At 34.0% G+C, this 12,376-nt stretch overlaps 3 protein-coding genes across 12 annotated transcripts in view; 2 read left to right on the plus strand and 1 right to left on the minus strand.

The window, feature by feature from the left end:
- The window catches only part of LOC112324101 (protein CYSTEINE-RICH TRANSMEMBRANE MODULE 13), a 70,827-nt gene that overhangs the window by 56,886 nt on the left and 1,565 nt on the right, over nucleotides 1–12,376 (minus strand). The window lies entirely within an intron of this gene.
- Nucleotides 1–12,376, plus strand: part of LOC7464768 (putative disease resistance protein RGA1) — an 86,751-nt gene that overhangs the window by 51,945 nt on the left and 22,430 nt on the right. The gene's annotated exons all lie outside the window — the stretch shown is intronic.
- On the plus strand, nucleotides 4,870–5,692 carry LOC112324024 (cyclin-D1-1-like). The gene is made up of 3 exons (XM_024584441.2): nucleotides 4,870–5,024; nucleotides 5,108–5,194; nucleotides 5,394–5,692. The coding sequence occupies exons 1-3, from the start codon at nucleotides 4,923–4,925 to the stop codon at nucleotides 5,526–5,528; spliced, it is 324 nt and encodes a 107-aa protein (XP_024440209.1). The 5' UTR covers nucleotides 4,870–4,922; the 3' UTR covers nucleotides 5,529–5,692.

The following is a 12,376-nucleotide window of genomic DNA, read 5'->3' on the forward strand; positions in this document are numbered from 1 at the left end:
CGCTAAATTTAATTAGCATGAACAGTGTAGCACACACTGTTCAAGCGTGAATTGCACTGTTCACGTGAACAGTGCAATTCACTTGCACTGTTCACACACTTTTTTTTTTTTTTTTTTTACATTTAAAAAAAAAATTAGTTTTAGAGTAGATTAAATTCATTCGCACTATGATATGAATAATATTTTTTTCTTGAAAAACTAGTATATAGTGAATTAAATTCACTCGCACTATAATATCAATTTTATACCTGGTAATATTTTATCTAATTTTATTACACGCTCAAAATATTATGAAAACTGTAGTTCTTATCGGATAAGTTTTATACGTAATGGAATTATAAATAGTTTAATGGAATAATAAAAAATATTTTATATAAAGTATTATTTATTTCATGATGTAATAGGAGTAATTAATTCTACAATATTTAAATTTAAAACCATCAATATTAATATATATTTTTTAAAATTATTTTATAACCTTAATTTCAAAATCATTCTTAACCAAACACATTAAACTACTTTTTATTCAACCTCAATTTCAACCACAATTTTAACCAAACACCTATTTTTTCAAACCAACCACAACTAAAAATACTTTTTTTAAAACAACTTTTTTCAAACCACAACTACAACAGCTACCGCAATACCAAACACACTTTAACTCCCCGACCTGTGAACTAAGTATCGGGCTGGATTGATTTCTTGGATCAAGTATAAGTATGAATGCAACTATGCAAGTACTGTATAAACTTTACCCAAAGAAAATGCAACCAGATGAGCAGGATGCCTTATATTTATTTTTCAAAGAAAATCTTGCTATCAATCTTAATCTTATTTTTCAAAGAAAATTTTTTAAGAGTTAAATAATGAGGTGTTTCTCAAGTTTAAATTGGTCAACTTACGTTCTTTTTCTCAAAATCTTAACGAGCTTTTTATATATATATATATATATATATATATATATATATATATATATATATATATATATATATATATATATAATGAAACTTTTATTTTTAATAAACAAATGGAGGTGAAGCTTAGCTCGTGGATAAATGTTAGATCTGCAAAACCACCTGGGTAGTGTATAACGAGGGAGAGAATAGTCTCATATATAACCACTGAAAATTTATATAATTATTAATTTTAAATTTTTTTAAATTAATCAAGTTACATGCAAACTAATCCAAAAATACACATTAAAAAACAAAATAAAAAAAAGAATGTGCCACAAATGTTATTTACGCGTGTCAGAAGAAGTTAAACTCCAGTTCAGCACTATTATTGTGGTGACTTTTCTGAAGATACTATAACTTAGTCCCTGTAGTTTAACAAAAGTAATTAATTAATACTCATAGTCTTAGGAATTATAAATTTAATATTTATATTTTTAAATTTTCTGATAATTTAGTGATTTTATCTATTTTATGTTCGTTTTAAATTTAATTTTTTTTTGGGAAGAAATAGAATAAAGAAAATAGAAATAAGTAAAATGAAAAGGTGTTATTATGAAATAAAGTATTTTTGGAATAAAAACTATTGAATCGAGGATGGTCAAAATTAGTTAAAGGTCTATTTAATTATTTCTCATGCTATAAGAACTAATTAATTTTTTATATATACACTTTAAGAAATAAATTTTAATTAACTCGATTTTTTATTTAATATTTTTAATTAAATCTGTAAGACTATAGATTTGGGTGATATTAATACAAATGAAAATAGGTTGCGTAATATAATGTACTATCTAGAGCCAGTCGTCCATCTTCCCTCTTCCCCTTGAGATGGTTAACTCTATACATCGACATTAAATGGTTTTTTGAAATTAAACACTAGATGTTGATGCCAATACTTAAATTCAGTATTATTAAATTTAGTCTAATCTAATTGAAATTCAGTTTACATCTACGTTAGATTTAAAAACATTATGGGAGTGTTGACCGGTCAAATCTAATAACTTGATGAGTCAATTAAGATTGAATTTAATTTTTTAAAAAAGATTACTTTTAAAATAATATTATTTTAATTTTTACCGAGTAAACTTAACCGACCTATATTCAAAGCATTTACCTATTACGGAAACTTAAGTTAAATTCCGTGTTGTACCAATAAACTAAGTGGCCTATATGGGCTAGAAACTAGCTTATTTAATCACTAGAATTGAAATTAAAAGAATCTCATTTCATATGTCATGTGTAAATCCATGGTTTTGCAAGCAAGCAGGAATCGATGCCAAAGCTGTAGATTGTATAGAAGCAGAAGAACAGGAATCAATTGAACTGCTTGTTATTTGCAGAAATATATATAGGGGAGGATGGAAGAATGTAATGGATCATAACATAATCTTATTTTTATATATTGTTTATAATGTAATAAGTCATCATAATTCTATTCTTTCATTAAAATATAATTTTAAAAACTAAATATAGAAAAATAGTGATCATTGCACAACATGATTCATAATTGTATCCAATAAACATATCGTAAGTTCATTTCATTAACACTTTCGCAACCTTTAACTTCATCACTTTCGTCTGAAATAATCCACAATATAATATCACTAGCAAAGGTTGGAGATTCTACCAATGGCCGAAGCCAGCAAGATCAACATTTCGAGTCTCTTAATTTTACAATTATGTGTTTGGCATTTTTGCAGATCGAGTTACGTACTGGTATTTTGCTTTGTTTATCCTTCCATATTTATCTGTTCTCGTTTTCATTCTCAACAAGCGAGACAACTCCCATAAATTTTTTACATAGGATTGTATCGTAACTACTCTCTGCAATGTAATTTAATTCATTTAGATAATTTTGTCTTCGACTAATGAAGACGTAGTTAAAGTGGTATGTGCACCTTGGCACTCCTAGTATAGCGTAAACATTAAAGGAGGGGATCGGAGTATTAAATGCTAGCATTTAGCGTAAACGTTAACTGTTTATATATTTTGCGCTCGTTTGCTCCAACTTCTACTCGGCCTCTGCCCAAACTGCTTGGGCATTTTTGAACTGGAATCAACTCAAGAACATGCCTGAGAGTCTGAGACACCGCATATAGTATGATTTACAGTCAAAGGCATTCGATCACATGACTGCCCTCTGACCTTATTAGTGAGACCTACAGGCCATCAGTCCTTCCACCAGTGTTCGTCCGTTGCACCCTCTGTCCTTCTCCTTCTCCTGACCCATCCGTTCTTTCACTGTCCCTATTTCCCCCTCGATTTCTAGTGGCGCCCACCACTTCTTCACGTTGAATATATCGTTCAGAACGCTTCTTTAGCTCTCATATTGTTTCAGGCTCTTCTAATGCCAAAGCCATTTTGAATTCATTGCTATTTATTACAGATATCATCACTGGCAACAATAACACCAACATTGATACACTTAGGCCTGCAATTTCTAAGGTCTTCATGTAAAATCTTATCATGAAATCCCTCAGCAACTCTCGTCTTTCTTGTCATTTACTCATGAATGTAATTGTAGTCTTACTTGATCTCCTGCTTGTCGCAAAATGATGTAGAGATTCCATGTCTGCCATCTGATATAGCATCATCATCATTGGAAAGCAATTAACATGGTTGCTCGGATTGGTCAGACCATCACCAGTTTCCAAAAAAGGGAGCCTAGTGCGCGGTAGAGGAGGTACCAATATATGTTTAAAAAATGGAGACTCCCTCCAAGAGCTCCGTCCCCTTTTGCCCTGAACCTTAATGCTTCCTTTGTCTTCTAGTCCACCATCTTTATCATAAAATCTACTATGAAAAACATGCTTATAGTTCAAAAGTTACAATTAGAAAATTTTTTTTTCCAATTTGCAAGATATCTATATAAAAAAATAAACTTACAATTCAGAGTGTGTAAGGTTAGGCCCTTAAAAGGCTATTTGATTTACGGCAATTCATGTTCTTGAACCATATTTTCAGATTTCTAAGTTGTGTAAGAGCTAGCTTAATTAAATCGTATTAAAGGAGAAAAGTCAGTTATGCATCTCCAGAAAATAGATTGGAGCGCATTTCCAAGGACAATAATTCACGAGCCTTCTCCACGGGATCAATGGCTCTCAACTTGTTGGGTTAGGTCACGCTACCCAATCTCCCCCAAAACACTCCTTTCGTAAGACAAAGCCAGGAACAATAGTAAGGTTGAGTCCTCGGAGCACAAGCTTTTATAGCCATAATTGGAACTAAATAGATACGAAGAAGGTTCGTAGAAAAATTATTTCCATTGAAAAGCAAGCCATCGAGATTGGTAAAAACCCAATCAAGCAAAGTTATCATCCAATCTAATCCCATTTCTTAACTTCCAATACAATATATGAATTCTTGTCAAATGATTCATGAAGGGTTTTAATGGTGCTATGCATGAATTTGAAGCTTATACTTTATTTTATAATTTTATGATTTATGAATGAAGATGTTTAAACTAAGATTTTAATTTTGAAAATTGAATTAAAGACAGGACAGGGTCTCTGTTGGATGGAGAGAATCCTCCATCCGACTTTACCCTAGTGGATCAAGGTGCGTGACGGGTTTGGATATTCCAGGTTAGAAGCCGATGGACAAAACACCTGCCCTGACCCAATCTATCGCCAATTTGGCATCCCTCCCTGTAAACATCTAACGTTATTATTGCAGCATGATCTTAAGCGGCAGAGAATAATTTTGGCAAAATTTTGGATACAAGACAAGCACTACTACAGGAATTTAGTCACCCACCGATCCTAAAATTGGCCCTACAGAAATTTGGCTGCTCTTTAAGGAAGCTTCATGCAAATTACCTACATGCAGTCATGTCAAAATCAAAAGCAGTGATTATCGGAATAAATATATTAGATATACCAACACCACAAGTAGCGAAAAGGTTCTGCACCTTTCCTCTGCTGGAAAAATGATGCTCAGTTGCATTGAGTAAAGATCAGCTACAATATGTCTGTCTCGACAGATGTTTCCAGTACTCCTATTAACTTGTACTGCAACGAAACACCCAGTGTTGCACTTTGCTCAAGATGCACTGAATTGGATGCTAAAGTTTGATTCTAGTCTTTTAAAACCACTCCCCTGTGCGATTTTTCTTTCTTTCTTGGTAATTAAATATCATTTCTGCTTTGCAGGCGCATGCTTCCTACCGGTTTAAGCCTGAAACAGCCTATCTTTCTGTCAGCTATTTTCATTGCTTCATACTATCTCGTCCTTTGCAGGTAATGTGCTCTTAACTTAATGATCATTATAAATTTCAATCGTAGGATGGTTAATTGCTAACAACATTGGAGCCACATACCTTAAAGAACAAATTAATAGGTATCAGAATCATTCTCTACTCTAACATTAGGATGCCCTGCCCAGAAGATTGACAAGATTTAGCCTGTCAAATTCTCATTCAATCGTTGTTTCATGCAGCAAGGTAAAGGATGGCCCCTGCAGCTATTAGCAGTAGCATGCCTATCTCTAGCAGCAAAATTGGAGGAAACAAGAGTCCCATCTCTTTTAGAGATACACATTAATGAAAGAATAGTACTGGAAATACTATGCTGAAATAGATTAATTAATTAACATTTTTTTCCAAAGAGATAGGAATACAAAGAAATCAATATCCCTGACGAAGATAGAACAGCTTAATATGGATGGGCATGGATGTGAATCTTTATCTGTATGCAATGCAACTTCTACTATTTTATATTAGATCTTGTTTTTTAACATTTAAGGATTCTATTTTTATGGGGTTATATATGTTGATAAATGTTTTTCAAAGCTGAATTTTCGAAATGTAGAATGACCATTGTTCTTGGTGGATAGATGGTAATGCTGATGTACTGCAAATTTCTGAAGATTTATTCTACCATCTGTCTTGTAATTATTCCTTCTATCTCTCTCTTTTTTACTCTTTTAAGAATTTAAACAGCTGAAATAAGTCATAAAGGCTATGATAAGAAAAATGGTTCACTTGACAAAGTCTATTCAAACATTAATAAGTGACAGAAATCTCAAAGTGAAAGCACATGAATCTATAGAAAGGCTTCTGACGTACAAGTATATATCAAATGGAAACCTCTGGCTTCTGTTGTCCAGCTAGTATCAAGACTCAAACGAGACAGAGGCTCTCGCAATTAGGAAAGATTTGGAAATAGTTGCATCTTGTTCCTTATCTCAACCTGTCCTTTGAATCTTCCACTCGATCAGCAAGTTGTCAAAGAAGTTGAAAAGGTAACTTATGGTCATATGTCAAGGGGTGGAAATGTTACAGCCGAATGTCATGTGCAATGTTAACAATATCATAAAGTTGAATCATTCAGATGCTGAATGTAATGCAAGAATTAAAGCATCAGCAATAATTATCATGCACAAATCATCAATTTGACAGAGGAGATCTGTACTGCATGTTTTGGCTAGTTATTAAATAGTGTATATGATACAGTACTCTTTCCATTCATCAGGTAGAGGTCTTGATTATTAACATGTTTTTCATTGAGAACGAATGAAAAAACACCTTTTGTTTCGAGAATTCATGAGGTAGGGGCCAAACCTTGGGATCAGTGTTGAAATCTTTAACAGCCCTGTCTCCTGTACTCAAAGTAATTGTCCCGTCAAGCCTCCTAACTGGATGCAATACTGATTCAGTGAAATTTCAACCAAATCCAACATCCTAGTCCACTGGGAGAAAACAAATGCTTTTATTGGCCCTTCAGTTGACGAGTTTGAATATGCCATTGTCGTTGCACTGGATCCTGTAGAACCATTAAATCCTGAAATTGGATTCTCTACCTTACAATGGGATTGAACAGCTTTCATTTTTTAGGAACTATACTCACGCTGAAGGACTATTGATGTATCATCAAATGTGGAATTTGAGGAACTAGCATCAAGGTTGTCAGAGATTCTTCTTCTAAGAGTAGCTTCAGAGAAAACAACATCGGAACCAAGTTGTTCTCTGATGACAGTTGCTTCATTTGCTGCTGAAGAAGAGGTCTTCGATGCTGAGAAGATATAGTCAAGATTAGCTCCAATTTGTTAAGATGTTAGTTACAAATAAAGCAGTTATAGAACAACTTTTTTTCAGTTAAAATCTTGTCATTATTTTTCTAAAGTTTGTTATCAAAACTCTTCTATAAAAGAGTGATTTCATTAATAAAGATATTATGCTTGCAGTCACAATAACAACAATTCTTATTGCTGGTTAATTTATTTGTTTCTTCTGTATCTCTATACTGTCTTACAACTTTAAATTGGTATCAGAGCTACATTTGATCTTACGGACCAGCTTGAGTGAAGAGAGTAACATGTGAGAAACCTTTTAACACCAAAAATACAAACAAAAAAGCCTCCTATCTTTTTTCAATGGCATCAAATATGTATTCTCTTGCATCACCACCAGAATTTACTGGTGGAAACTATCAAATGCAGGTTGTAAGAATGAAAACATACTTACAAGCCTGTGATTTTTGGGATGCTGTAGAACAAGAACATGAAACACAACCACTTCCTGCTGATCCTACTCTTGCTCAAATCAGAAATCATCGTGAGGAAAGAGCCAGGAAGTTCAAAGCAAAAACATGTCTCTACTCTGCAGTTTCAGAAGCAATATTTTCCAGAATAATTGCACTTGATACAGCCAAGCAAATATGGAATTATCTTCAAGAAGAATTCCATGGTAATGAGAGAATAATCCAGATGCAGGTATTGAATTTGAGAAGGGAATTTGAGATGCAGAAGATGAAAGAAACAGAAACAATTAGAGATTTTTCTGATAAATTACTTTCCATAGTCAACAAAGTAAGACTATTGGGAGAAGATCTTCTTGATAAAAGAGTTGTTGAAAAAATTCTTGTAACTTTACCTAAAAGGTTTGAATAAAAAATTTCTACGTTAGAAGAATCTAAAGATCTATCAAAAATTTCTTTGGCAAAATTACTCAATGCTTTACAGGCACAAGAACAAAGAAGAATAATACGGCAAGAGGAGTCCATGGAAGGTGCTTTTCAAGCTAACATGCATGTTCAGGAAGGAGACAAAGGCAAAAAGAAGATCAACAAATATAAGGGAGCCGGTAGCAACAGTAAAAGAATTGGAAACTTTCCTCCCTGCCAACACTGTAAGAAAACAAATCACTTATAGAAATATTGTTGGTGGAGACCTGATATTAAATGCAAAAAGTGTAATCAACTGGGACACATGGAGAAAATTTGCAAAAGCAAAACTAACCTGCAAGAGGGTGAGGCTCAAGTTGCAGATCAACAACAGGAGGAGCAGCTGTTTGTGGCCACTTGTTTTGCTAGCAAACATGCAAGTGATTGTTGGCTTATAGATAATGGTTGCACAAATCACATGACAAATGATGAAAATCTATTCAAGCGACTTGACAAATCGAATGTTTCTAAAGTCAGAATTGGAAACGATGAATACATTCCTATCAAAGGGAAAGGAACTATTGCTATTGAAGGAAATTCAGGTCTAAAACTCATTTCAGATGATCTTTTTGTCCCTGAAATTGATCAGAATCTGATAAGTGTTGGTCAGCTTCTTGAAAAAGGATACTCAATTGTATTCAAAGATAAACATTGCTCAATTTTTTATCCTGTTGGATTAGAAATATTCACTATAAAGATGAAAGGAAAAAGCTTTTCACTCGACTAGATGGAAGAGGAGCCAGCTGCTTTTCCAAGCACAACAAGTCAAACAAAATTATGGCACAAGAGGCTGGGACATTTTAATCAAGCAATATTGGTGCAGATGCAGAAAAAAAAGATGGTGCAGGGAATGCCAAACCTAGAAGAAGAAATTACAGTATGTTCTTCTTGTCAATATGGCAAACAAAACAAACTTCCATTTCCTCTAAACAAGGCCTGGAGAGCAATAAAAAAGTTTCAGCTTATTCATACTAATGTTGCTGGACCTCTGAAGACAATATCTCTGAATGGAAGCAGGTATTATATAGCTTTCATTGACGATTATACAAGAATGTGCTGGGACTATTTCCTAAAGTTTAAGATTGAGGTAACAAGTGTTTTTCTGAAGTTTAAAAACTGGATTGAAAATCAAAGTGGTCACAGAATTCAGGTTGTAAGATCTAATAATGGCACCGAATATACATCAAACAAGTTTGTCAAGTTTTGTCATGATGCATGGATTGAACATCAATACACTACACCTTACACTCCTTAGCAAAATGGTGTAAGTGAACGAAAAAACAGAACAATCATGGAGATGGCAAGGTGTCTGTTATTTGAGAAAGATTTACCCAAGAAGTTTTGGGTAGAGGTAGTGAACACTGCAATTTTCTTGTTGAATAGGCTGCCAACAAGAGCATTACAAAACAAGACTCCATATGAAGCTTGGCACGGTTATAAACCTACACTCCAGAATTTAAAGATTTTTGGTTGTTTATGTTTCGCTTATGTTCCTCAAGTAAGAAGAGATAAACTTGATAGAAAGGCTGAAGCTGACATCTTTGTTGGCTACAACAATGTAACAAAAGGCTATAGAGTTTTTCAACTTCAAACAGAAAAGGTGATAGTTAGCAGAGACATCAAGTTCATTGAATTTGAAAAGTGAAACTTCAAAGATGCAGAAAAAAGTGCAGGTAAGGAGATTGTGCAGGATATTGATGGCATTGATGAAGCACCAGTCAGAGGAACTAAATTGCTTACAAACATTTATCAAAGCTGCAATGTAGCTGTGTTAGAACCTGCAGAATTTGAAGAAGCCAAAAATGATCCAAAATGGATTGATGCAATGAATGAAGAGCTGAGGATGATTGAGAAGAATCAAACGTGGGAGTTGGTGGACATGCCGAAACACAAAAAACCTATTGGAGTAAAATGGGTTTACATAACAAAATTGAATGCTGATGGCACTATCAACAAAACACAAAGCCAGATTGGTGGTTAAAGGTTATGCACAGATTTTTGGTGTAGATTTTTCAGAGACCTTTGCACCAGTTGCACGCCTAGACACCATAAGAATGCTACTAGCAGTTGCAGCTCAAAAGGGTTGGAAAATATTTCAACTTGATGTGAAGTCTGCATTCTTGAATGGTTATATGTAGGAGAAGATTTTTGTGGAACAGCCTAAAGGATTTGTTGTGAGAGGTGAAGAAGAAAAGGTTTACTTATTGAAGAAAGCTTTATATGGATTGAAACAGGCTCCAAGAGCCTGGTATAGCAGGATTGATGAGCATTTACTCAAACTTGACTTTAAGAAAAGTTTGAGTGAAACAACCTTATACATAAGAAATTCAAACTCTAATTACATTGTGGTTTCACTTTATGTGGATGATCTTTTTGTTACATGAAACAATCCAAGCATGATAAACAAATTCAAAGCATAAATGATGAAGGTTTTTGAAATGACAAACCTCGGTGAAATGTCTTATTTTCTTGGTATGGAAGTGCAACAAAACCAGTGTGGAATCTTTATTTGTCAACAGAAATATGCCAAAGAGATTTTGAAGAAATTCAAAATGGAAGAATGCAAATCAATGACTACTCCCGTGAACGTGAAAGAAAAATTTTGTAAAGAAGATGGAGCTGATAAAGTAGATGAAGCAATTTACAGAAGCTTGATTGGATGTCTGATGTACCTCATAGCTACAAGACCTGATATCATGCATGCTGTAAACTTGTTATCGAGGTTCATGCATTGTGCAAGTGAAGTTCACTTCAAGGTTGCGAAAAGAGTTGTGAGATATATCAAAGGTACACTAAGTTATAGTTATGGCATTCATGACATGAAGAGCATCTCTAAATATTGTTTTAGTTTTGGATCAGGAATTTTCTTTTGGTGTTCTAAAAAACAAGAGATTATTGCTCAATCAACGGCAGAAGCAGAGTATGTTGCAGCTACTGCAGCTGCAAATTAAGTTTTATGGCTTAGAAAAATCTTAGCAGATTTGGACATGGAGCAGAAGAAAGCTACCAAGGTCAATGTTGAAAATCAGGCTGCAATTGCAATATCCAACAATCCAATCTTCCATGGCAAAACAAAGCATTTCAAGCTTAAGTATTATTTTCTTAGAGAAGTTCAGAAAAATGAAGAATTACAACTTATTTATTGCAAGACAGAAGACCAGCTTGCTGATATGTTAACCAAGCCATTGTCAAAAACAACGTTTGAAACATTGAGGAAGCAAAAGATGCAAGGAGGAGTGTTGACAGTTGCTTCATTTGCTGCTGAAGAAGAGGTCTTCGATGCTGAGAAGATTTAGTCAAGATTAGCTCCAATTTGTTAGGATGTTAGTTGCAAATAAAGCTGTTATAAAACAGCTCTTTTTCAATTAAAATCTTGTCATTATTTTTCAGAAGTTTGTTATCAAAACTCCTCTATAAAAAAGTGATTTCATTAATAAAGATATTATGCTTGCAGTCACAATAACAACAATTCTTATTGCTGGTTAATTTATTTGTTTCTTCTGTATATCTATACTGTCTTACAACTTCATTCTCTGCAGTCAGAAGCAGGGCAAGTATTATCATCTCCTGTCAAGTATTCTGACACACACTGAAAGCAGAAAACTTGGCCACGCCTGTTAACGACAGAGTCCTCAAGCGGATCCTGTAAGAGCATCATACAATAGAAAAAAGATGGGCCTGATGCAAGGTGGTACAATTTTTGTCTTCACTGGTCATATATTATCAATTAACTTATTGCAGGTACATACTCAAACTTCAAAAGAGACTCCTCTAACATGGTATAGACAAAGATGTAATCACTAGATGCTGAAAAAGGTGTAATCACTAAGTAGCATGGTACGGGCATGTCCAGAAAAGAACTAGACACTCCTCTAACAAGGTTGGCAAAGAAGTACATCAGTAACAAGAAATTAAGGTTCTCGTAGGTGAAAGTTTGAGTTTTCACAGATACTAACAAGATTAAGATAGCATCCAACAAAGAATGTCTAAGATCAGTAGAACCTTGTCTGCCAGCACAGGCATGAAGCTGGACAGTTTATTAATAATTCTGATAATTACTGTATTTAAATATCAAAATTATTAGACTTTAGAGGGGGGGGGGGGGGGAATTAAGCAAAGAGAGAGTAGGGTCCTAAAGAGAGTTGAAGGGGAAGGGAAGATGGGGCGAATAACTAAATATGGAAAAAGAGGAGAACGGAGAGGTAGGGTTTTGCAGTATCCATTGGCTTCTGAGTTCTGGGTTTGGGGAAAGCAATGAGGAGAGGGATTGGGGGGTTGAGGGTATTTTCGCTATATCAATTATTGTTATGGTTTCAGAGTTGTTTTTCACCATAATTAGCTTCTTAGATTTCTCTATATATATTTTTTATTTTAAAAAAAAAAAAATTGTTGTTAGATGCGCCGGTGCATGCATAATTATATAATTATGGAATGAAAAATGAAAGAAATGAGATTCAAAAACTTGCAGGATTAATTAGA

This window comes from Populus trichocarpa, chromosome 14 (genome assembly GCF_000002775.5).
Source record: "Populus trichocarpa isolate Nisqually-1 chromosome 14, P.trichocarpa_v4.1, whole genome shotgun sequence".
Lineage (NCBI taxonomy): Eukaryota > Viridiplantae > Streptophyta > Magnoliopsida > Malpighiales > Salicaceae > Populus > Populus trichocarpa.

Excerpts from the sequence above, each read along its gene's own strand:
- LOC112324024 (XM_024584441.2), top strand. The coding sequence starts at position 4,923 with ATGTCTGTCTCGACAGATGTTTCCAGTACTCCTATTAACTTGTACTGC. Across the intron at positions 5,025-5,107 it reads GCACTGAATTGGATGCTAAA|GCGCATGCTTCCTACCGGTT; the intron begins GTTTGATTCTAG and ends TCTGCTTTGCAG. Across the intron at positions 5,195-5,393 it reads TACTATCTCGTCCTTTGCAG|CAAGGTAAAGGATGGCCCCT; the intron begins GTAATGTGCTCT and ends TGTTTCATGCAG.